This window comes from Lissotriton helveticus, chromosome 3_2, assembly GCF_964261635.1.
Source record: "Lissotriton helveticus chromosome 3_2, aLisHel1.1, whole genome shotgun sequence".
Taxonomy (NCBI): Eukaryota; Metazoa; Chordata; class Amphibia; order Caudata; family Salamandridae; genus Lissotriton; species Lissotriton helveticus.
In genome coordinates, this window is record NC_136062.1 from 88,192,837 (window position 1) to 88,219,335 (window position 26,499).

At 47.3% G+C, this 26,499-nt stretch overlaps 1 protein-coding gene across 4 annotated transcripts in view; it reads right to left on the reverse strand.

The window, feature by feature from the left end:
- ATOSA (atos homolog A) overlaps nt 1-26,499 on the reverse strand; it is a 481,732-nt gene that overhangs the window by 73,723 nt on the left and 381,510 nt on the right. For all 4 annotated transcript variants that reach the window (XM_078684847.1, XM_078684850.1, XM_078684848.1 and 1 more), the window contains one exon: nt 4,451-4,609. In XM_078684847.1, coding sequence (XP_078540973.1) covers nt 4,451-4,609 — 159 coding nt within the window. The remainder of the gene's footprint in view (nt 1-4,450; nt 4,610-26,499) is intronic.

The following is a 26,499-nucleotide window of genomic DNA, read 5'->3' on the forward strand; positions in this document are numbered from 1 at the left end:
CGTATGGTAGCCGACTGTTAGGCGATCAAGGATGGCTCTGGGGGTCTTTTCTGCTGTCATTGAGAATGTTCTCTTTTCTGACCCACTTGTTAATAGTGTTTACGATATTGGTGACAGAAATGATTAAGATGGGGGCTCTGTTTTCTGCAGCTTGAAGACAGCCACAGAGTGCTTTGAGTCCAGAATGTACCAGACATCTATAAGCCCAGACTTTTTTTTTTTTAGTTTTTACTTTATTTACGATTTTCTAAAACAAAAAACAGACAAATATATCAGAAACCCATGCAGTGGGAGATTGCACATCAGTTGTCAATATATTGGAAGGGAGGGGTGCTGGAAGGGGCAGTAACAAATTCAAACATTGATAGGGTGCATGGATTAGGAAACTGCAGGAGTGATGTCGGCAGCAGCAAAGAAGTACAATCAATCAATCAATCAGTTAATTTGTAAAGCGCACTACATACCCGCAAGGGTTTCAAGGCGCTGAAGGGAGGGGAGGAAGGGGGGATGCTGTAGCTACTGGTCAAACAGCCAGGTCTTGAGTTGTCTCCTGAAGGTCTTGGCGGCACTGTGGGGGAAGGATTTGCCTCCGGCTGTGGTTTTACAGATGCGTGGGACGGTAGCCAGGGAGAGGTCTGCGGAGCGGAGTTTCCTGTTGGGTACGTAGAAGGAGAGTCAGCTGTTGAGATAGGCTGGGCCAGTCTTGGAGTGCCTTGCGTGCGTGGATCAGGAGCTTGAAGGAGATTCTTTTGTCGACAGGGAGCCAGTGCAGGTTCCTCAGGTGGAGGGTGATGTGGTCGCGGCATGGGACGTCGAGGATCAGGCGTGCAAGGGCATTCTGTATTCTTTGCAGTCTGTGGATGAGCTTGGTCGGGGCTCCGGCGTCGAGGGCGTTTCCGTAGTCGAGTCTGCTGCTGACTAGGGCCTGCGTGACTGTTTTCCTTGTGTCTGTCGGGATCCATCTGTAGATCTTGCGGAGCATACGGAGGGTGTTGAACCAGGTGGAGGAGACAGCGTTGGCTTGTTTGGTCATGGTGAGTTTCGGGTCGTGGATGACTCCCGGGTTGCGTGCGTGGATGCTGGGAGCGGGGGGTGTACCCAGTGATTCGGGCCATCAGGAGTCATCCCATGCTGAGAGTTCGGGCCCAAGGATGAGGATCTCCATCTTGTCTGTGTTCAGTTTGAGGCGGCTATGCTCCATCCATTCGGCGACGGCCTTCATTCCCTGGTGGAGGTTGGATTTGGCTGTGAGGGGGTCCTTGGAGACGGAGAGGATCAGTTGCGTCTCGTCGGAGTAGGAGATTATGTTGAGGTCATGCTGTCGGGCGATGCGTGTGAGAGGTCCCGTGTAGACATTGAACAGCGTCGGGCTGAGGGAGGATCCCTGCAGGACGCTGCAGATGATCTCGGAGGCTTTGGATCGGAACGGTGGGAGGCAGACTCTCTGGGTTCTTCCGGAGAGGAAGGAGGCGGTCCAGTCCAGGGCCTTGTCTTGGATCCCTGCGTCGTGGAGTCGTGTGCGTAGTGTGTGGTGGCAGACGGTGTCAAAGGCGGCGGAGAGGTCCAGAAGGATGAGGGCTGCCGTCTCGCCGTTGTCCAACAGGATCCTGATGTCTGTGGCGGCGATGAGGGCTGTCTCGGTGCTGTGGTTGCTGTGGAAACCTGACTGGGAGGGGTCCAGGATGCTGTTGTCTTTGAGGTAGCGGGTGAGCTGGATGTTGACTATCTTCTCGATTACCTTAGCTGGGAATGGAAGCAGGGAGATGGGCCGGATGTTTTTCAGTTTGCTCGGGTCTGCCTTGGGTTTCTTCAGTAGGGCGTTTATCTCGGCATGGTTCCAGCTCTCAGGGAAGGTTGCGGTCTCGAAGGAGAGGTTGATTTTGTGTAGGTGGGGTGCGATGGAGCTGCCGGCTTTGTTGAAGATGTGGTGTGGAAAAGGGTCAGACGGTGAGCTGGAGTGGATTGTGCCCATGGTCTTGATTGTCTCTTCGATGCTCACGTTAGCCCAGGTTGTCAGGGGGTCGTAGTCGGTAGGGTGTGGTGGTTCCTGCGTGGTGGGGCCTGTAGGGGTGGTCCGGGGGTTGAGCCGGTGTGGATGTCGGCGATCTTGCGGTGGAAGAAGGTGGCGAGGGAGTCGCACAGGGCTTGGGACGACGGGATGTCGTTGGCTTTGGAGCTGGGGTTGGAGAGTTCCTTCAAAACGTTGAAGAGCTCCTTGGTGTTGTGTGCATTGTTGTTGAGGCGGTCTTTGTAGGAGGTCCTCTTGGTGGTCCTGATGAGGTGGTGGTGGTTGCGGATGGCGTCTTTGTAGGCTGCGCAGCTGCCAAGCGACTTCTCGCCATGCCTTATGTTCTCCAACTTCCGACAGATGCGCTTAGACGCTAGGAGTTCAGGGGTGAACCAGTTGGCTCTCTTGCTAGTGTCTTTGAGGGTTTGTTTTTTCAGCGGGGCTACGGTGTTGGCGCGGTCGTCCATCCATCGTCTGAGGGTGCGTGCAACATCGTCGGGGTTGGTCGGTGGGTTGAGTGCGAGGTTTGTCTGTAGTTCTACTTCGGTGATTTTGCCCCAGCACCGTCGGGGGATCTGTAGGGTGTGGTGATGTGCGACTTGTTTCCGGAAGGTGAAGTGGATGTAGTGGTGGTCGGTTCAGGTAGGTTCGGCGACATGGCTGTAGGAGACTTGTGGGCTTCACGAGATGATGACGTCGAGCGTGTGTCCGGCGATGTGGGTCAGCGACGTGACGAGCTGTTCCAGTCAGAGGTTGGCAAGGTTGTCTATCAGGGTGGAGGAGTTGCTATCGTTGTTGTTCTCCAGATGGAAGTTCAGGTCTCCGAGGAGGATGTAGTTGGTGGAGGTCAGTACTGATGCGTGCTGATGAAGTCGGCGATGGTGTCGGAGAATTGTGGTCGGAAGCCTACCATATAAGCGGAAGCAGTGTTGCACAGACTGCGTATAGCATACTGGAAGAAATGTCCAGTGACTCATCTCTGAGCCAATAGTTAACAGGTAGTCACGGAGAGGTTGCCAAGTTTTCTTCGGCCTGGATGTAGTAGGTTAAAATATTGCATATACTTTATTTGTCTTATCATAATACATCATCCTAGTTAGGCAAGCATCCACAGTAGGACGAGCACCACTGCTCCAACGCTATCCTTCTCTTAGCTAACAGCAGAGTTATGGCAGTGAATCTTGGAGTACTCTTTGGAACATCTGCTACATATGCCATGAGCGCTATAAGGGGATCTGGCTGAAGTCCCGTCTCTTTCATCTGAAAGGCGTTCAAACACCCCCTTCCAGACTGTGCATGTGTGTGGGCACATTCTCATTAAGTGGAAAAAAATCAGTCTCTGTGGCATTGCATTTAGGGTATTGGGAGGATACAGTCTTTAGCCTCATTTCTTCACAGAAATCATTTGATGTCTACAGCGGGAGTGCTTTGGAAAGATTCTTGTCTAAATGCCAGCTTGTAAATCAGAAACGAGTTTCTTTCATTTAGAAAACTTTTTAATTTTTGCAGAGAATGACTAGCAAACAAAAAAACAATCTCAGATTTGAGACAGTAAATATTCTGTAAATGTGGATCATCAGAAACAAATTGGGCACAGGGTTTGAATGACTTGAGCAGATACTTTTGCTTGGAAGGATTCTCTTTCACAGTGAATAGAACATGTTAATCAGGTGAAGAAATGAAGAAAAACAATCATTCCTGGGCCCAGCTTCCCAGAGAAAAGGAGAGAGGAGCACTAGCTTCTGAACTATGAAATACACAGCAAAGTAACACTTCTCAGAAAGAACATCAGAAAAAGAATAGTTATCCGTTTTTTTAAATAACTGGAGCAGATTTTTAGAGCATCCCTCTTTCATTTGCACACAGTAGGAAATTTGACCTATAAAAGCCTTTGGGGGGGGGAGCTCAAAGCTTCGCCAGTCCACTAGACTCAGATAGGGTCATGTGATGAGATAGAAAGAAGAGGGACTATAATCACTTTTATTCAACATTTGCTACAAAGGTGTCATAGTAAACCGACACTGAATAATACAATTGTGAATCTAAGAATGATTATCAGGTTGACTTCAGTGACATTAATTAAACTTGGTTAAACTCATTTCATCCAGTTTTCTGTGATCACATTTTCTTGATCATTTTAGTGGTTACGCAACAAACATACTTTTAAGGAATTATAATAGGACTGTACGTTCCTCATTGTATTAACTATTGCCCTTTGATTAGTTGATCCTGGAGGTACCCAACGTCTCTTTGAGAGTACTTCCTGAACTCTGCAAATTATATTAAAATGTAACTAAACTTTATTTTATGGTTTACTTTTCCGGAGCATTCAGTGAAAAACGATTGCATTCATTGTGAGCCTCCCTCTCACCTTAGTTAATTTCTTGCACACAATGTCCTTCAAACTCCCCAATTAACATTTAAATAAAGAATGCTCATTACCATGTAAGGTGAAGGTGCATTGTCATCAGAAACACTATAGAAAGACACTTCTACTGGAAGGGTCATGTGAGTAGGACAAAAGAGGCCACTCGCACCGACGTCGGCTGTGAAACCATCAACAATGCCTAGGGGCTCCAATCGATGATTCAGTACAGACTCCTGCAACACAAGAAGAAAATATTTTGTTTTAAAGCTTCAGTCAAATACTTTGGTTGAGGTGAAGAGACTTCCCTCCTAACAAACAGCTTAAAATTAATGGTTTGAAAAGGCGAATTTTTCCAACAAGTTTTTCCAAACACAGTAGTTTTGAAGGACTATGAGAAAATAGAGCGTTCTTTCTAGACTATACCAAATATTTATGTTAATATGCTGTGGGCTATTCAAGCATGCAAACCCTTAGAAGTTGCCAAACTCAGACATACAATAGCAGACTGTAGGATCTGCAAAGAAGAATAGATTACAATAAATGCTGAGCAAGGAGCAGTGGCTATGTGAACAAACTGCGGTTGGCATTTAGAAAAAGGAATATAATCATTAATGTATCAAAACACACAATGTCAATTATAGTAAATGGACTAATTGCAAACTAGCATTAAATGTCACATTTAATGTCACTTTTTTTTAACTCTAATAACATTTTTTTTAACCATTTTGTAGAGAAAGAAACATTTCTGTGAACCATACGTACCAAAAACAATGGAAAAGGATATAAAAGTTGGCTATAGTAATTTATGGCTATGATTCACAAGCAACACTTAAGAGGACCTGGAATATAAACATTGCTCAAAGGTGCAGTGCACGTACCCTGAGGCATACAAAGCAATTGGTCAGTGAAAGGAGGAGTGAGCATGCAAGTAGAATATTGACAAGCTCCTACAGAGAAAATGGCATTTGCCTAAGTGACAGGTTTCCTCAATATCGTTCAATGCATTATTGAAAACAAAACAAATACCTTGGTTGCAATACTGGAACTGTTAGCTTCCGACTGCCCTCACCCATTCTAGTTAGCAACTGAAAAATGCTACAGGAAGGACTGTCAAAAGCTTTGCTAAAGGAACATCGGAACTCTAAAAGAATTGCAGGTGCTGCCTTAGCACAAGCATTCTTGAATGTGTTCAATTCCCCTGCACCCTCACCTATCTTGGTAGGTACTTGATTTTTCAAGCTGTAAGGTTGGTACATGCAATTTGCTTTCAAGGGGGTGGCTGAGGATGTGTAATAAAGGGGGAAGAGTACTGGCCTCACACTGAAGTCCTTAATAGGGGTCTGCTCTAATCCCCCCCCCCCTCTCCCCACCACCTCCCCATTTGTCGGTAATACGATTTCATAGCCCAGAAGACAGCACATGCTGTAAGCAGACAATTAAAATGAAAACAATGTCACTGGTCTAAGGCTATCTGAAACCACTCTGTGTTACTTTATTTAAACAAAAAATATTTTGTCAACTATTTTATTTTGACTTAGCAAGCAATAGATGCCTCCTTTCAGAGGGTCACTAATATTTACCGAGCAAATGTCAGTGGAAGTAAAAAAAAAAAGCTTAACAGCGAATTTGACACATATAACATAAGATGGTGTGCACACAGACATGCACCTCTGCCTGCTAAAGTTTTACATTCTTATAGAAAGCCGCAACCTATATTCAACTCATTGGGCTACGAAATCCCAATCATAGTGGTGTGCAATGTTCCACAATTAATGCCCATACAGATAATAGATGCTTGCAGGTTTCCAATAGTTTACTAATTCTTCCTCTACAGGTCTACAGAGAGCTATTATCAATCAATCAAATAAAAATGTATAAAGTGCACAGTTTCTCGCCCATTGACCCAACAACTGCACTTTTGACCATGCAGGTTTTTAGACAACGGAACCTTCATCCTTAGTGGCACACATGTAGAGAGGTAGCGCATCCCAGGCGGGATCTCCGCATACAATGCATCCAAGTAGCGCAAAGTTCTGGCCGGATGGTAATTAAGTCTTATGGCCAGTGTAGCAGGACCAGATCCACGAAAAGCTTGGTGGGCCAACACCAATCCTTTAAACTTCACTCAATACCGAATTGTTAGCCAATGGAATTCCTTAAAATGTGCATGGATTGAATTGTTCTTCGAGATATTCAAAAGAAGCAGAGCGGCTGCGTTCTGTTACAATTGGAGTCTCTTAATTTGGTGCAATGAGTGACCCCAGTAATAAGCACTGGCATAGTCCACCCACGAGGTTATGCACTACCATCTTTTGGCACTGAGGGAGAGAGCAGAAACAAACTTTCCCACAGATCTGAGAAGTCTGAAACAGGGCCCAACCACACTGTCCACCTGGGAGTTGAAGGACATTTTATTGTCAAATTTCACGCCAAAATTCCGAACTACCATGGCGGGAGACTGAGCAGAAGTCACACTTCACCACCCCATAAAGGGGTGGGAGAACCGAAAACCAGGACTAATGTTTAACTGGTGTTGCTCTGGAGTTTACCCAGCGCAATCACTGGAATACATCCGACAGCACGCATGAAATCTAATCTGGGCAGTGGAGATGTTATCTTACCAGGTTAAAAGAATCTGTGTGTTGTCAGCATAAGAGAAAGCATAAACTCCAAAAGATTCCACCAGGACTGCCAACGATGACATATAAATATTAAACAATGTTGGACTTAATGCAGAGCCCTCCAGAACACCACATTTTAATGGTTTGTAGTCTGAAGCAAATGGCGGCATACAATCTGTTTGGCATCTGCTCAACAGAAAGTAATTAGTCTGTCCCAAAAAAAAAAAAAAAACTGGAGAAAGATCCTTATCCACATGCCCACCAAGACCTGGAACACCTTGCCTCTCCACCTCAGGCAATCCTCGTCGCTGACCCAATTCAGGAAGGATCTCAAGACCTGGCTCTTTGACTGAACTCCTGCACCCAGATGAATCAGCATCCCTGCCCCTCCTCCCAAAGCACCTTGAGACTCTCATGGATGAGTTGCCGCGCTATATGAGCCCCTGATTGATTGAGGTCAAGGCACCCCACCTATCCCAATATGCTGCATATTATCTCATAATTCTGTATCAACTGCGTGAACACTGCACCTATATTATGTGATGCATTAGTGTTGCTCAAATTTGCAGTGCAACTCCAGAATATGGCAATTTTTAGGTATACATATAATTGTTTCGCTTTAACTTAAGAAGATCTAGTAGTCAATCATCCACACCCATTGCAATGCGTTCCTGAGGATGTTCTCATTTATTAATTATGTTAGAGACTGAAATGTAGACGGTTACTGCACTTCTTGTTTAGATGAAATGAATATGCTACTTACCAGTATGCATCTGTTCTTGGCATGTAGGGCTGCTAACATTCATATCTAGTGCATAGATCGCCGCCTAGTGTTGGGTCCGGATGATTGCACATTGTTGTCCTGGAAGAGTCTTCGAAGTATCACGAGATAGGTGGCTCCTCCCCTGGACTACAGTGCGCATGGGCATAGGCTCCATCCCCAGATTGTTTTTAGCCATTGTGGCAGAGATGGAGTGAAATAGTGTAAAGGATGTCCATGCTAATGATGAATGCAAGATAGTGTCTGCAGCCGCTACGGGCACCGGGGAGGAGGGAGGGCGATATGAATGTTAGCAGCCCTACATGCCAAGAACAGATGCATACTGGTAAGTAGCATATTCAGTTCGAGGCATGTGGGCTGCTAAATTCATATCTGATGCATAGAATACATAGCAGTCCCCCCATTAAGGGCGGTTGCCCGTGCCAGCTGCAGAAGCTTGAAAAAGTGTCTTGAGAACAGCCTGCCCTACAGCTGCTTGCTGCTTGGAATGCACGTCCACACAGTAATGTTTGGTAAACGTGTGCGGTGTGACCCATGTGGCTGCTCTGCAAATGTCCTCTAAAGGAATGTTCCCTAGGAAAGCCATGGACGCCCCCAACTTGCGTGTGGAGTGCGCCCTCGGGGGTATTGTTAAAGTGCGCTTAGCTTTTTGATAACAGATTTGGATGCACTTAACAATCCATCTGGCTATTCCCGCTTTGGAAATGGGGTTGCCTTTGTACTGTGCTGAGAAGGCAACAAAAAGTTGTTGTGTTTTCCTGAAGTGTTGTGTTCTGTCAATGTAGTACATCAACGCCCTCCTAACGTCCAGTGTATGGAGCATTCGCTCAGCTACCGTTTGAGGGTTTTGGAAGAATGCGGGTAGGTCAATAGTTTGATTGTTATGAAACTGTGACACCACCTTAGGAAGGAATTTGGGGTTAGTGCGTAGCACCACCCTGTTTGAATGTATTTGGATGAAAGGCTCTTGGATTGTGAGCGCCTGCAGCTCACTTACGCGTCTAAGCGATGTAATAGCAATGAGGAAAGCCACTTTCCATGTCAGAAATTGAATTTCACAGGAGTGCAGTGGCTCGAAGGGTGGACCCATCAGCCTCGTGAGGACCACATTGAGGTTCCCCACTGGAGCTGGTGGCGTTCTCGGAGGAATGACTCGCTTCAGTCCCTCCAGGAAGGCTTTAATGGCAGGCACCCTGAAAACGGAGAGGTGCTGCCTATTTTGGAGATAAGCCGCTATGGCGGATAAATGTATCCGAATGGAAGCGTAAGCTAGATTGCATTTGTAAAGATGTAACAAATAGCAGATGATGTTAGGAATGGATGCATCTAGCGGGTTGATATTGTTGGTAGTACAGTAGATGACAAACCGCTTCCATTTTGCCGCATAGCAAGCTCTGGTTGTGGGCTTTCTTGCCTCCCGAATGATGTCCATGCATTCTGGAGGCAGGTTGAGGTAGCCAAATTCTAAGACCTCAGGAGCCAGATCGCCAGATTGAGCTGTTGCGGATCTGGATGCTGAATGTCGCCATGGTTCTGCGTCAAGAGCCGGGATGTGAGATGTAGCCTTTGATGCGGTACCACGGAAAGTTCTAGAAACGTGGTGTACCATGGTTGGCGTGCCCATGTTGGAGCAACCAGGATGAGAGTCATCGAGTGTTGCTTTAGCTTTTTTGCCACCAGCGGAATGAGAGGCGCTGGGGGAAAAGCGTACGCAAATTTGCCTGACCAGTTCATCCATATCGCATTCCCCTGCGATTCCGGGTGAGGGAACCTGGTGGCAAAGCTTTGGCATTTTGCGTTTTCTTTTGTGGCAAATAGGTCTATCTGTGGATGACCCCACTGCTGGAAGTACGGGTGGAGCACCGATGGATGTAGCTCCCACTCGTGCATTTGATGGCTGTACCTGCTGAGCAGATCCGCCATCTGATTGTCCTTGCCCGGGAGGTGTTCTGCCATGAGGAAGATGTTCCTCTGAATGGCCCACTTCCACATGCTCTGAGCCAGATGAGACAGATGTGGCGAGTGAGTACCTCCCTGCTTCTGGATGTAGTACATGGCTGTCATGTTGTCCGTCCGGATCAACACGACCTTGTTGCACAAATGTACTTTGAAGGACTTGAGCGCCATGAAGATTGCCATCAATTCTAGGTAGTTGATGTGCAATGTTTGTTGCTGGGTTGACCACAGTCCCTGCACCGTGTAGTGGAGCACATGCGCTCCCCACCCCTGGAGAGATGCGTCCGTTGTTAGGACAATCTGTGGCACAGGCTCTTGGAACGGTCGTCCCTTGCAAAGGTTGTGTGGATTCCACCAATGCAGAGAGTTGTATGCTCGACCGGTCACCAACACTAGGTCTGTCAGTTGTCCCTGAGCCTGTGTCCATTGATTTGCTAGGCATTCTTGGAGGGGGCGCATGTGCAACCTTGCGTGCGGGACTATGAAGATGCAGGAGGCCATCATGCCTATCAACTGCATGAACACTCTCGCTGGCAGGGAGTGATGCGGTCTGAATCTTTGGATCAGTGACTGAATGCTGTTGATTCTGACTGCGTTTGGCTGAGCCATAGCCGTCAGGGTGTTTATTATCGCTCCCAGATACTGCCGCACATGGGCTGGCTGAAGGTGCGACTTTGGGTAATTCAGCGAGAACCCCAGACTGTGAAGGAGTTGAATAGTGCGGGACATGTGTGAGGCGCACTGTGTTTCCGACTTTGCTTGTACGAGCCAGTCGTCGAGGTACGGGTATACATGTATGTTCTGTCTCCTGAGGTGCGCCGCCACCGCCGCCAGACACTTCGTAAACACTCTGGGGGCAGTAGTCACTCCGAAGGGTAGCACTTTGAACTGATAGTGCTTGTTGTGAATGGTAAACCTGAGGTATTTTCTGTGGGACGGGTGGAGTGGGATGTGGAAGTAAGCATCTTTGAGGTTTAAGGTTGCTAGGAAGTCCCCTTGGCTTAGAAGGGGAAGTATCTGTTGCAGTGTCAGCATGTGGAAATGTTCTGACAGTATATACATGTTGAGAGGGCGTAGATCCAGAATGGGTCTGAGGGATCCGTCCTTTTTTGGGATGAGGAAGTACAGGGAATAGACCCCTGTTCCCCTGTTCCCTCCTCGTCCACTGGCACGAGTTCGATTGCTCCTTTTTGCAGCATTACTAGCACTTCCTGCTGCAATAAGTGCAAGTGCTCTGCCGACATAGGACGGTGCCTTGGGGGAATGTTGGGAGGAGTGGATGTTAATTCCAAACAACACCCGTACTGGATTAGTTTTTTCACCCACCTGTCCGTGGTGATGGACGACCAAACCGGCAGGAACTGCTGGAGTCTTCCCCCGACAGGTGTCGGATGGTCGGGGGGCAGTGACAGGGAGTCACTGTTTGTTTGCGGCAGAGGAACGGGAGTTGGTGTTCCCTCTGCCTCTGCCTTTGGCACTGTTACCTCGGTAACCCCCTCTACCTTGCTTGGGGTACGAGGATTGCGCACCACCTTTCGTGAATTGTGTTTGTTGTCCCATGTGTCCTCTGGTAACACTACGCGCACCTGAGCGACGAAAAGTGTTGCCCCTGAACTGTTGTGATTGAAGTGCCCCCATGGACTTAGCAGTCTCGTTGTCTTTTTTAATCTTTTCAAGTGTGGTGTCTACATCTGGACCAAACAGTCTGTCAGGATTGACTGGCTGGTTGAGGATTGTAGTTTGGATGTCAGGCTTAAATCCAGATATACGAAGCCAGGCTTGGCGCCTTAGCATGACGCTAGTGTTAATTCCTCTAGCCGCTGTGTCCGCTACATCAAGTGCGCATTTTATGGCAGCGTTTGATATAAGCTTTCCCTCTTGTATGAGCATTTCTCCAGCTTCTTTATACTCATCAGGCAGATGTTGAAGGAGCTGTTCTAGGGTGTCGTAATGCGCCCTATCGTAACGCGCTAACAGTGCCTGTGTGTTTGCGATACGCCATACATGCGCAGCCACCCTCTTGCCAGATGCCTCAAGCACTTTCGACTCCTTGTCTGGGGGAGGAGCTTCACCAGTTGTTTGGGAGTTTGCCCTCTTGCGGGCATTTGCGACCACCAACGAATCCAGAGGCAACTGTCCCCGAATATAGGCAGGGTCCCCAGGCGCAGGCCTGTATTTTTTTTCAATACGTGGGTTTACCACTCTCGCTCTTGTAGGTTCTTTAAAGATCTCTGGCGCATATTTAAGGACACCTTTCAACATAGGAAGAGTTTTGAGTCATCAGGGTCATTGCCAGTAGGGAAGTTGTACTGTTCATCTTGGTCATCATCCTCACCCCCTGATTGGTTGGGGGAAGGTGTTGGACTCCTCCTTGGGGGAGGTTGCAGAGGTTCAACAAGGGCAGGAATGTCCTGTGTTTGCCTTTTCTTTTTCAGTGGAATTACAAATGACTCCAGTGGCTGGGAACTGATCTTTCTCTTATAAAGTGTCATTTTCCCTGTGTGGGCATCGATAAAATGCTCACTGTCGTCTTCAGATGCTGGTTGCCGAGGCAAAAGAGCACCGGACGTGGAATGTTCCGAAGTCCCCGAGGCCTTCGGCACCGTTTGGGGCGCAAACGCTTTTGGTGGCACCTTTGGCGGTAGTGTGTAGATAAGTTTTGTCGCCTTTTTGGCCGGTGGCTCCATCGGTTTCGGATCCGATGGCGCAGTCGTTGTCGACGGCAGGGCTTTCTCCCGAATCCTTTTGAGCGAGTCGGAGACCTGTTTAGTAAATGAAGCCGAGGGCTTGACGACCGATGCTTCATGTTCGTCCGCTATGGAGGCCTTCAGCGTGGCAGAAGAAGGCACCGATGAATCCTCGACTCCAACGGTTCGCTGCCCTGCAGCTTTCTTAGGCGCCGACGCCGTCGATGCAGATCCGGTGTCTTTGTGCCGAGGAGTACTGGCTCCGGCTTTCGGATCTTGGCCTGTAGTAGACTTCGCTTCGACCGTCTGTTTGGAGGTTGACGCTCCAGCCGTCGAGACGTGATGGACTACCTTCTTTGAGGACGTGTCCTTGGCCACCGCATGTGGCGCCGATGACTCGACGTCCTTCTTCGGCTTCGTAATTTTGGAGGGAACGTCAGCCATTTTAGACGTCGTCGAAGCCGTATGTTTCGGTTTCGTTTTTGACGTGTCTTCGGCCATCTTAGATGTCGTGGAGACCGTAGGTTTCGGTTTCGTTTTAGGCGTGACGTCGGCCATCTTAGATGGTGTCGACTGACTGGTTGCGGTTTCAGTTTCGATACACGCAACAACGGCTCCTCCGGTGTATCCGTGGCCGGGCCCGAAGGCGGGGCTGGGGATATCGGTGCAGGGTCGTGGGTAAGGCCAAGTGGCGATCCCGTGACCTGAGCCTGAGTCGAGTAAATATCGGGGCATAGCTCATCCCCTGAGCTATCTTCCGCGGCCCCAAAGACTTCTTCGTCGTCCCCTACCTCATCGACGTATTCAAGGTCTTGGCTCTGTCCTTCGATGTATTCATCTGGATCGGCCTCGACCTCCGTTGATGGTGGTGAAATTTGAAGATGATGGCTTTGGCCGTCTTCTGCGGGGTCGCCGAATATGTCGTCGGGTGCCGGTGTTGCGTGCAAGGCCTCGAGGCGCGCCGCGCGCCGATGCTTGAGAGTTTTCTTTGACCTGAATTTGGAGCAGGCCATGCAGTTGTCCTCGTCGTGATCCGGCGAGAGACATTTATTACAAACTGGATGCATGTCGATGTGTGGGTACTTGGACCCACACATGGGGCAGCGCTTGAACGGACTCCGTTCCATGATGATGTCGTCGGTGTCTCGCTGCGAGTACAGGGCCTCGATGTCCGAAGAGTAACAACTCCCCAGAAGTCCGACGCGAAGAGTCGGACGATGCTCGGGACCGTTCGCAACAATACCGACGCGAGTATCGAAGGCCTTTTGGCCTTAAGGAAGTAAACGTTCGATTCCGACAAGGAGGCGTCGAAATCACATCCGAACCCAATGGCGGAAAAAAACAATCTGGGGATGGAGCCGATGCCCATGCGCACTGTAGTCCAGGGGAGGAGCCACCTATCTCGTGATACTTCGAAGACTCTTCCAGGACAACAATGTGCAATCATCCGGACCCAACACTAGGCGGCGATCTATGCACTAGATATGAATTTAGCAGCCCACATGCCTCGAACACAACAATACCATCTATAACCAACATGATTTATTGTAAGTACTTTTCAAAAAGAGTGGATCTTCATATACTTGTCAAAAGAAGGTTTTAAACTTGGATTCATCAATATGCTGTCCCATTATTAAAGTTAAGTGTATGCTGCATGCTAGAAATTGTTCCTCGTGTTCAGTTGCTTGTTTCAACGTAATCCTTCCGTTTATTAAACTCTTTTGCATTTATATGCCTAATGTGCTATTTCATTTTCAGCATGATATTGATTGATTCTACATATATATATATATACATGTAAATACACAAAAATATCTTTGAATATTTCCTGAGCATTTTCATCATTTATCTTTTTCTTTCCCCAGTATGTACTGACAGATCAAGCTCTAAATGGGTTATTGGGTTGCCTTCAGATGTAGTACATAAGGCAATATGTTTTCTGGTGCAGAAGAAAGATGACAATTAATACATTTGTCGCCATAAACAGATCCTTCCTATTTATTTGTTGTTTCTTCTCTGGATTTAGCTAGGATTTCTTTACAATCCTTTGGGATGCCTAATGCGAAAATTAATTGTGTTCAGCAGCCATGCCGAAATGTTTAAGGATTTTGGATCTGAATTATTGTGTATGGTGAGCAGGTTGGGAATCGGTTTTAGTTGTGTATGACTTTTCACAGATAATTGAAATATCTTGGTGAGATAATATTGCTAGGAGCATTTTTGAGCTCCTAGTATGATTCTGCATGGTTCTCTCTTCCTTTTGTTCAGAACTTTTCGAACAATGGGTATTTGGGGGGAAATACGCGTTGAACGATTCCTGGCCGTTCTATCGAAAACGCATTCCCCCATGACCCTGTTCATTGATGCCAACTTGTGTAAAAATTGGTATTTCTGATTATGTACTGTGGCAAACAAATCCAGCTACGGTTTTCCCTGTACAATTAGATATTCCGTTTCAAGTGTATTGGTCCCATTCGTGGCAGTTCTTTGTCATTGTGCTTAAAGTGTCTGCATTCTGATTGTGAGAGGTGGGCATCATTTCGGCTTGTAGCTTGAGATGGTGCTTTAACAAACATTCCCAAATTATTTGAGGTTCAAGTGGTTGAGATTTTATGCCCCAGGCTTTTTATATAATGCATCATTGTCGTAGTGCCAATGTGCTCTAGAACTGAAAAACCTGCTATCCTCGCAAGAAAAGCTCAGACTCAACTCCGAGCTGTCATTTTTTTTTTTTAAATGTTTGTTATTTTGCAGAAAAACCAAAGAGACAAAAGAGAAAAGAAAGTGATACTACACAAAACAATCATATAATCATCAAGTGTATACTGAAACTGTCCCCTGTCGAAGGAAAACAATGTAATAGCATTAAAATTGAGAAACATAAGGGGATATGTTGCATTGATATGACTGCACAATTCTAACTTGCGATCAAATATATGGGCAGAGTGATGCGACACGTAAGTTACAGCCAAAAGAACATGATACATAAATTGTGTGGAATATGTATGATAACACACCATAACAACTCCTGAAACTCAAATCCATCGCCCAAGGGCCAGACGGTCCAATGATGAACTTCACTATGCAATGCAATGCGTGAAGAAGCCTGCGGCTATCCCACTCCGGTGGGAGTGATGCTGGATTGCAGTGGTGACTCACAGGTGGACTTGCACCTAGTTATGTACTCTTTGTACGCCCCCCAAATGTCGACTGGTCTGGAAGTGGTGGGGAGTAAAGTGCTAAATTCTTCACAGTTCACATTGCAAAACGCCATACTGTTTAACCCGGAGCGGAGCGTAGGAGCCCGTTTACTACCCCACACCAATGCGATCTCCCGTTTAGCCAGGAGGAAGCCTAACGCCGCCAGCCGGCGAACCTTCTTCGGGAAATTAAGCACATAACCCAAGAGGGCAATCTCAGGTATAGGGGAAAGGGTCATAGATAGTATGTCACCCAAAGTTGAGTCTTCTATGGCGCTTCGAACGTCTTCGGTGAAGACAGGGTATAGTAAGGCCTGCCCTGAAAGTGCCACCGCCGTTCAAAACCTCCCTCTCGGGGCACCAGCAGTGTAAGTACGACCGGAGAGTGATCAGACAGAGTGTGAGGAAGGGTCCGGACTGTCCCCAACCATCCTGCCACCTCCGGGGAGACCAGCCAGTAATCTAACCTGGTCCATGTGTTGTGGAAACCCGAATAATGAGTGAAGGCGGGGCCTTGTGTGTTTATATGGGCCTCAACGTCCAACAGGGAATAGTGCGTACAGATCTCACAGAGGGCCTGCCGGGAGTGAGGCTTGGTGTCGGGAGTGGAAGCGGTACTATCTCTGTTGAGATTGAGTAGGAGATTAAAGTCACCTCCCAGAATCAATAACCCCGTGTCCAACGCAAGGAGTTGTGTGAGCAGATCGTGGAAGAATGAGGGAGAATCACTATTTGGACCATACATGCAAACAAAAGAGACTCTGTGTCCCATCAGCGATCCTGTGACTATCAAAAAACGGCCCTCAGGGTCTCGGAGTGTGGAGTAGTGCGCAAATTGCGTTCTTTTGTGAATAAAAATGGAGACGCCTCTGGAGTAGGAACTATAGGTGGAAAAAAACCTGTGCGGCCCCCAAGAGGTGGCCATCGTGGTGTTAGCGGGGCCGGCCAGGTGGGTCTCCTGCATGAAGAGGACGTCAGCGTGGTGACGTGTAACGTAATTCAGGACGTGTCTATGTTTCCTGTTGTTTCCTAACCCCCGCACATTCCAAGACATTAACGAAAGCCCGGACGGGCGGGGCATATTTCCTAGCTGTACCATCTATTCTAAAATGACAAATGTATATCCGTGTAAACGAGCATCACATCAAACGAATAAAGTGTCATTTCTTGCAGTTTGAACCACATTTCAGTGAATAAAACAATGAGGAGCTGGAAGGAGAACCGCGAGGCAGCTCTCCAGGATTGTTTTTAAAGTCCCGGAACTATTCCTGAGCTGCATTTGGCGAATCAAAGAACCTAGGCCTGCCATTGATGTCAACTCTGAGACGCGCCGGGTAAAGCATGCCATAGTGGAGGACTAGCTTTCGTAGCATAGCCTTGACACTTTGATATTTGCGCCGGCCTCCTGAACCACCGCCGTGAAGTCGGGGAAGAATGAGAGGCTGCTGCCCTGCCATTGGATTTCCCCCTTCTCACGGGCCGCCCGGAGGGCCGTGTCACGGTCTCTAAAGTTCATCAGTCTAGCTATGATTGGTCGGGGAGGCTGGCCCGGTCTAGGCTTCGGTCCCAAGGATCGGTGTGCGCGCTCCACTGTGAAGCCCTGGGTGAAGGATTCCCTGTCAAATAATTCTGAAAGGAGTCGTACCACGAAGGTGTCCAGTCTGCCAGTGGCCGTCGTCTCCGGAATACCAAGAATGCGAATGTTATTGCGGCGCCCCCTGACCTCCAAATCCTCGTTCTTAATTGCCACCTCTTTAAGAATCTTTTCGTCCCTCTCAAGCCTTTTAAGGGTGGTAGAGGCACCATCTTCAAGGTTGGACACCCTTGATTCCACCACATCCAACCTATGGTCGTGCCCTTGGACCTTTGCGTTCATGTCTGCAAGTTTTTTGTCCAGGTCATCAAATCTAGAGTCCAGAGCTTTGAAGCCTGCCCTCATTTCGGCGATCATGGCGGCGGTGAGAGACTCCGATTCTGCCATGGTAGATGGTGGAGCGGCCTCTGACTCGGGGCCGGCCGTGGCCTTGGAGGCCGCACCGGGAGGCTTTTCAAATTGGATCTTAGGCTGCAGGGGGTCCTTCTTGACCATTGTGGTAAGATATTGATGTCCGTGATGTGGATGCTCAGATTCCCGAGACTTCAGGAGGTCTCAGTCCATAAGCACTCGGACGGACACCCAGGGGAGGTGACAGCAGGACGGCAACACTCCAACTCTGTGCGGACCACGTGTCTCCCACGAGTAGTGGCGGCCAAGCACCTCCAATCGGGCCACAGTGACAGCGGGTAATTTGTTGGTCTTCCCCAGGTGGTTGGGGGAAGTAGGCACAACCGCAAGGCAGGAATGGTGTGCTGCACGGCCAGGACTGGACCACAAGAGGAGGCAGCCCTTAATACAGCTGGGCACCACGGGTCCCGGGCCTCAGGTGATACCTAGGTGGGCCCCGACTGGGAGGGAACAGGGTAAAGAAGGTCCCCCAGCAACCATCCGGCCCAGGGACACCCCTCAGGCGCCCAGGTGTACCACCTCCCAGCGCCCGCCTCCGCCAAACCCCACCCCACCCACACCTCTACCCCGGAACACAACCCCCGCGACCAGACCCCGAAGCCAGCCAATCCGCCCACTTTAGGCCCCGGCTTCAGGCAGTGCGGTAGGCCCAAAGGCCGGAAAGCCCGCGACTGCTGCGGGGGCCGAGCAGAGGAGAAGCAGGCAATGAACGGGCCACCGGGGTCGGCCCCCGGGCAGATGGGAGCGGGAAGGGGCGCAAGAAGCGGCGGCAAGGGGTGTGAGCTCACCTCCTCTCCGGTGGTACAGCGCGGCGGTGGTTAGGCCCGGGCCGGGCCCCGATGGAATCTGGCAGCTGCGGCAGCCGGGGAAAAGCTCGGGTCACATTGGCGGCATCAGCAGGGTCCAGAGGTCCGTTGGAGTTGGCTATCGACCGTGTGGGGGCCCCCACATCGCAGGATCAGGCTGGTCTCAGCGCCCGGCCGGCGGAGCTTTACTCGTGTGCGGCCATCGTAGCCGCCTCCGTAGCCACGCCCCGAGCAGTCATTTCTAAGAGGTTTATGTGGATACTCAAATCTTGTGGAGTAAATTTCCCACTTATTTCCAGGTCATGTAAGTGAGCTTCACAGTAATAACAAACTGATTTAAAATGGGTCTCCTGAATCCAGCAGATTTAATTCACAGAGTACATTGTGGAATGAGTTTTGTTTGGGCAGTTCTTCTAGAAGGGGACTCATTCAAAGACAGGAAAACAGGACTAAAGGACAGCATAATCTCAACGATGACATCCTTCACAAGAGTGACTTGAAGTGGTTTACTAAAGCTTATTGGTAAGTGTATTTGGAACAACTTTCCACAATCAGATGAGCTTTGTCTTTCAGAGTGTCCTTAAGTTGCACGCAGCAATGTTATTTTCCTGGATGGCTGGTGGGAAGACTTGTGTTCATTCAGAGTAAGGCCTAAAATGATGAAAAGTCGCAAATAAGCTTTGGTTGACCTCTTGAATGCCTGGCAGGAAGGAGCTGTTACCAGTCAGTTGTTGAGGTATGGAAATACCTAGTGACCTTCCTGCCTTAAATACCATGCTACTAAGGAGAGATACTTTGTGTAGGTGCGAGTAGCCTATTATAGCCCAAGAGAAATAACATTGAAATAGTAATGGCTGCACGAATCTTGGGTAGTGCTACTACTTTAAAGTGATTTAATGAGTTTATATAATCGCCGAGACTCAGGAGTTAAAGGATATCTTGAAGTGTGAACATTTGAATGAATGTTTCCTGAGGTGCTGGTTTAATTTTCTCAGATCTGGAATGGGTCTTCATTTCCCCCCAGACTTCTTTACTAACAAGAAGTGGGAAAAGAAGTAAAGGAACTATTTTTCTTTGTTTAGCATGGTAACATTTCCAATTGCGGCAGATGAAGGTGGAGAGCACAACCTTCTTTGAGGCAGAAAATGGGGAGTGTTTTGGATAACTTCCATTTTGTGACAGTAGGGTAAAAAGTCTAGACTTGCTAGGTGTGGTCACTGTTGTCCACCAAGTATTTCCCCCATACAGAAGGACCGATTCTACATTGGTGTTAAACAGCCTGCTCTTGGTTTGCAGGGTTAGGTCCTAGGCGCTCCAGATCTTCCTTAGCTGAATGAAGGCAGCTCTTGCTTTACAGATTATTGCTTTGATGTCGGAGTCTGTGCCGCCGTGCCTGTCTGACACTGCCCAGGTAGGTGAAGGCCTCAAACTCTTCCAGTGCATCACCTGCAAAAGTGACTTAGTTGTGCTGGCTGTGTTAGCCTACAAGATCTTGGTTTTTCCCCTGTGGTTGGAGGCCAAGTTGTGCTGTTGTGGCTACCACATTGTTAGTCTTCTCAGATGGGTATAGGCAAGTAGGTCTAACTTAACTGCAAAGTCGACCTCGTCAAGCTGCGTCTAATATGTCCACTGGATCCCTTTTCTTCTTGCTTCTTCATGATCCAGTCTATGGGCAGCAGGAAGAGAAAAGGTGATAGCAAAGAACCCTGATGGACTTTGGACCTCACTTGGAAGGCATCTGCGAGTTGACCTCTGTGGACTATCTTGCTGGTCATTCCCTCGTAAGAGTTCCTGATCATTCTTAAAATGTTATTTTGCACACCGTAGTGGCAGAGGAGTTTCCAAAGGGTCCACGCTGTTGAATGCCTTCTCAGACATTCATCAACACTAGTCTGGGGAAAATCATTCAAATCCAATTGCCAAATACAATCAGCAACAACGACCTATGGCAGCAGACATTCAAACTCCCTGCTCATGAAGAAATCATGAACAGACGCTGGCTCTAGATAGGTCACTCCCTTCGCAAGCCTGCATCAAACGTCACCAAGCAAGCCCTGACTTAGAACCTTTAAGGGAAAAGGAAAAGAGGAAGGCACAAAGGCCTCGAGGCTGACTTCAAGGAGATGGGTTACAACTGGAGTCAGACTGAAAGAAAAGCCCAGGACAGAGATGGATGGAAAGTCCAGGTTGATGGCCCATACCCAGAAGGGATAGTAGGCATAAGTAAGTAATGATAAAAAGGTCTAGGACCTAGCGGTCTGCAGTTATAATTCCCTAATTTTCCAGTCTCTATAATAATTGAAAATTTGACCTTCAAACACTTTTCTCGAAGGGGTTTTCATGAGCGCATCGTTATTATTCAACTGTCTTCTGCCAGTGTATTTATTCTGAGGTCCTAGTATCCTCCGTGGAGCTTGTTTTGTGAAAGCAGTTGATGGCAAAGGTCTGTATTGCTGCCTAGGGGATGTGGCTGATCAGTTTGATATGGTTGATAGCAATAAGATTGGTATCCCCCTCTAAAACTGAATTGTCCTTTGCTGGAGAAAGCCAGGAGATCTCGCACTGTCAGTCTTGATTGTCCGCAGGACATTATCTAAGTGCTTACCGAAAATAAAGCATCTGAACATTTTTACGTTGGACTTCCGGTCTGAAAGATGTGCATTCAACCATCCTTGCCTTTGGAGAACAGCAACATCTGACAGTTGCAGAAATACAGTGGATACTATATCTACTGTGCAATCGATCATCCTTAAGGGTGCTTGCTCTCCTTTCTGAAGTATTTCCTTAGCCTCAGACTTTAACTCTTTCGGCAGAAGGTCAATGTAAGTACTGATGTCTGATCACATCTGTCTTCCATATCGATTGTAGATTGCTAAGGAGTTAGATGCTGTGGTTGCCCCAATAGCAGAGAACCTCTTCCCTATGTTGTCCAAACACCTTTTTTCCCTGTCTGGCGGAGTCTAGCATGGCGTGAATAGATTCCATAATTCATAACAAGGCTACTTGCATCCCCACCGAGTTGGCTCTAGGACACCCAAATAATAAAAAAAAAACATATAAGACAGGCATTTGAATCCTCAAGTGCTCAATATTTCTTATCCAAATAAGGGATAGAGAACAGCAGAAATGCTGCAGGATTCTTTATTACTTTAATACCCTAATTACAAATAAAGTGAACTATGGCAACAGCTTCGACAAACTTCTGAGAGAGTTCTGTAAAATCATACAATAAGCAATCAGACTGACTGGGATCAGCAAGTCAAACGTCTTAGCTGCCTTGTCTAAAAGTGCATGGAAGCAACCAATATTGTCTGGTGGTGAGACATGTTCTAGGTAGTTGTTGCATTCTGGGCCAGCTTCCTGATCCTCATGTACTTCACCTACTTGCCTTCTGTCATCAGAATAGGTATATTCCCAGGCTGTTGATATTGCGGCCTTGGATTGAAGATTTTATGATGGCTGTTATCTAGGACTTGGATAACAAGAATTAATATGAGGGGGGGGGGATAGAACTGGCGACACAGGGTTTAAGGATGTTTGTTTTGGTGATATGGGTTTTGAAGGGTCTGGGAATCTTCTGTAATAATCTGCTAAAAAACCTCAATGCATTTAACTAAAACTCGTGGGACTTGCATCATCTCCCCATGGTATTGCATTTCTTGCTCAAAAGGCTCATAATGATACGAGGCCTAACCTTGCATGTTTCTTGGGTGTCGGGCTCAGAAGGAAAACACTCACCTTCCATATTTTCGTTGTGTTCCTCCAGGTATGTAACATGAAGATTTGTTAAGACTGTAAGTCTCTGAATCGATGACATCTAATAACTGACTACAACGGTGGTCCGTGCAGGTAAACGCAGTGAGGTGGGGCGGGTGGTGAGTAGTCGGCAGATGACGGAATAGGATTATTTATTTACTTAATTTTCCCTATTCCGTCAACTTCTAATCATAGGCGTTTACCTGCATGGACCACCGCTGAATGACGGTGCTAAGGTGACACAACTAGGAGAGGTATGTTCTGGCATTGGTGGAATAGGAATGTTTATTTCTCTGATACTTAAGTGATTTTCTCAGTGCCACTGTCAAGAGTAGGGGTGGGCGGAGTTCGAGGAGTTGCCCTACGCGGAGTTCCATAAAAACTCTGCTGTATTCCTGGGAGTTCAGCTCTGCCCTACTGTAAAACTGATTATCCCCAGTCGGGCCTGCACTAACCTCTCAGCGCCATCTCCTCTTCCCAGTGATCTTGAGCTATGCTGAAAGGGGCACCTCGCTGCTCAAGAAGATGACTGCAGGTTGTGGTGCTACATTGGGCTCCCGCGGCTGCCAGGAGCCACCTCCGCTGCCTAGGAGTGCAGTGCTAGACACGTCACAAGTGGCGGGAGCAGCAGCTGCACATACTCGCTCACAGGGCATGGCGCGCAACATGGACGTCGGTCACTCGGCAACCTCTGCATGCTTGCGAGGGACAGTGACGTGTGCAGAAAGATCAGAGCGGCCAGGGAGGCAGGTCAGAGGTATGTTTGGGGCTGGCATATTATAGGTGGGAGCAAGCCACCGAAGCTGGGCTCCCAATGACCCAACCAGTGACGCTGTCAAAGGTACGCGGTGGAATAGTCTTTGACCATTGGCATTATAAATGCACTGGTTGAGGCTAGGAGAGCTGTATTATTTTGGCCCCTGTTCAGTTTCTGCAATGTCCTTAAGGATGTAATCGAGACAGGTGTGCTGCTGTGGCTGATCCTGTGCCCCCAAGTGGCCTCTGTATACCATCATTTAAAGGTGTCCTGACTGACGTCTTTGTGTCTATGCTGCTGTAGCATTCCAGTCCATGCACAATGATATGTGAGCATGCCCTGCACAAGGTTTTCTGCTGTGGAACTGGAAGGGTGCTCTCATATCTCAATGAAAAAGATGTGCCCTATGATGCTGCTGTGGCACAGGCCCAACCCCTACGAGCCTCCTCATTCCTGCAGCGCTCCACATCTTCCCTGATTTGAGAAGACGGCGGATTGTGCTCTTGGAGCTCACATTCCTGGGGGAGTTCGCTCAGTTAGGGGTAGGCGGAGTTAGCAAAACTCCACAAACTCCCCTGGCGGAGCGGCGCTCCCCACCCACCCTTAGTCGAAAGCAGAGTGGAAGTGATGGTTGATGGGGGGGCTGCTGCCGGTGAAACTACTCTCACTGTAGTGATTGCCATCAACGAAGTTACGATTACAGACGTGAGGAACATGGATCTCTTCGATGAGGTTTTCGCTGATGATTTACCTGACGTTGACAGTTTCTCCATTGTCGATGACTGTATGGTCGGTGCTAATGACGTTTTTCTAAATTAGAGATACCTTGTCTGATGGTGTAGAGAGCTCTGAACTTGGCATGTGCTGAGAATAGCGGGTTTCAGTTCTGTGCTTATGAGAGAGCCCAGATGACTGGCTTTGCTATCTAAAAGGCCTCCAAGGTGACTATTTTGTTCCATTCAATGTTTGGATAGTTGGCTTTCTCATCTGTCTTTTGTAAGGTTTTTTGGTAGACTCCGAGGTTCCCTCACTATCACCCCCAGAAGCAGGGGTTTTCTTGGCCTCGACTGAAATAACAAAATATAGTCTACCTACAGTATACCCTGTATTTTAAAGTATTTAAAGAAAATGTATGACACATTTTGCATTCCTTTACCTTATGAGAGGGGTGTAGGCAGTAAGTGTAATCCTTGTGGGGGTTCTCTGAATGTAGTCGTCCCACAAAAAACACAAGTCATGAGAAGGCCTTTTTAGAGGTTTCTGAAAGGATGTTCAGTAAGATTTTAATTGATCATTGTCAAAAAATGTACTTCCAACAAATTATGATGACAATCAAAGTAGGTGGAGCTAGGGTATTTTTGAAGTAAACTGAACGGGCCTCAGGGAGACTACCATCACACAATGTGCAGTAGAATATCTGAGGTATGGCAGCTTCTGTGGGTCGTGGTAACATGGTGCTGCAGTATGACTGACTGAAGTTTATTTTTCTTTTAAATTATATGATAAGAAAAATTATATTTTCTAGCTCTTACAGGCTGTGTATAAACCCTGTAGTGCTTTCTATTTATACCATACTCCCACAACGACACAGGAAATGATTCAAGCATGTTAATTTATTTAAGATTCAATACTGGAAAATTAAAGATAAAAAGTGGGACCAATGAAGGCAGCAGCTTCAGGACTAAATTTGAAACAGCTCATTGAAGGAAACCAGTTGGACTAAATTGCATGAAGTGCAGTAGTCCCTGCAAGACTACAGTTATTCCGTTTGATTTTACTTTACCTCAAAATCTCAACCTTATGAGAAACCAACCACTTTGAAGACCGCACTGAAGAAGATGGGGAGTTGTTTATTACTTTAATGTAGATTCCCTTGATGAATAACTAGTACTACAACTTAACACTAATTTTTATCTCTCAAATATTTGATCTTCTTTGACAGTTGAACACTGAATAGAGTTGCAAGGATGTCCTCCAGAAAGAGTAGTCGAAGCATTATCAAATTGGTTAAAATAATGGGCAATCTTATGGATTAAATGGGTTCAGAAAATAGTCTCTTCTCTAAAGGAAATAATTTGCCTTTCAGGTGTTTAAGGTTGCTCGTGTTGTTGATCAAGTCGATGAAATTCAAGGCCTGCTGTTTTGTACCCCGCCATATTAGAAATATGTCATCAATATAACGGTACCAATGCACCACATGTTCAACAAAGATATCGTGGTACGTGTCATGGAGGACTTGCTCCTCCCAGTAGCCCATATGCAAACAGGCATAACTGGGAGAAAAGCAGGCCCCCATAGCCACACCCCGGATCTGTTGAAAATACTGGTTACTGAACAAGAAGAAATTATTGTGCAAAAAGTAGGAAATCATGGCTAGCGACATTTTATTGTGGTCAGACATTTGGATAGGCCTTCTTCCCAAATAATATTGAATATCCCTCAGACCGTCGAGATGGTGGATGCTAGTATATAAGGATAACACATCCAAAGTTATTAGCGAACAATCTGAGTCCCATACTATACAATCTAGTTTCCTCAAAAAGTCACCAGAATCCTGTACATAGGATGGAAAAGCCTTGACAAACTCCTGGAAAAAAGTATCAATATATATGGTGGTGTTTTCCAAGAGTCCACTGCGTGCAGAGATGATGGGTCTGCCTGGGGGGTTTCTCAGAGTTCTTGTGGACTTTGGGAATAAGGTAGAACACGGGAATTACCGGATGTTCATTTTTGAGGAATTTTAATTCATCTTGCTCAGTAATCCCGAGCTTCTCCAAGCCAACAGTTGTGCGTAAAAACCTGTTTGTGCTTTTCTGACGGTAATAACATCACATTGTTTAGAACAGTTAGAGTCATTCAACTGAAGGTAAGCCTCCTCCATGTATAGAGAGCGTGGCCATAAAACAACATTACCCCCTTTGTCTGATTTACCATTCTTTCACAAGTGGGGTCACCCAGACATAGATCTGTTCGCCACACACGAAAACGCAAAATGCCCAACCTTTGCCGCCAGGTTTCCACACCCGCTGTCCTATGGGCAAGACGATATGGAGGAACTGGTCAGGCAGATTTGCGTATGCTTTTCCACCACTCCTACTAATACCACTAGTAGTGCACAAGCTACGACAACAGTCTCTCAAAATGACCTTAGTAGCTACCACATGGGCACGCCAACCATGGTTCACAACACTGCTTGAACACTCTATAGTTCCACACCAAAGACTGTGTCTGACACCATCCATGCTAACGCAGAACCATGGAGACATCAGACACCCAGATCCAAGTCAACTGAATCTGGCTATCTGGCTCCTGAGGTCTAAGAGTTTGGTTATCTTAACCTGCCACCAGACTGTATGAATATCATTAGAGAAGCTAGGAGACCTACTACTAGAGCTTGCTATGCAGAAAAATAGAAAGGATTTGCCATTTACTGCGCAAATAATGAAATTGATCCCCTGGTTGCTTCCATCCAGAATACCATCTGCTACCTTCTACACTTACAAAGATGTAATATAGCATACTCATCTATATGGCTACACCTGGCAGCCATTGCT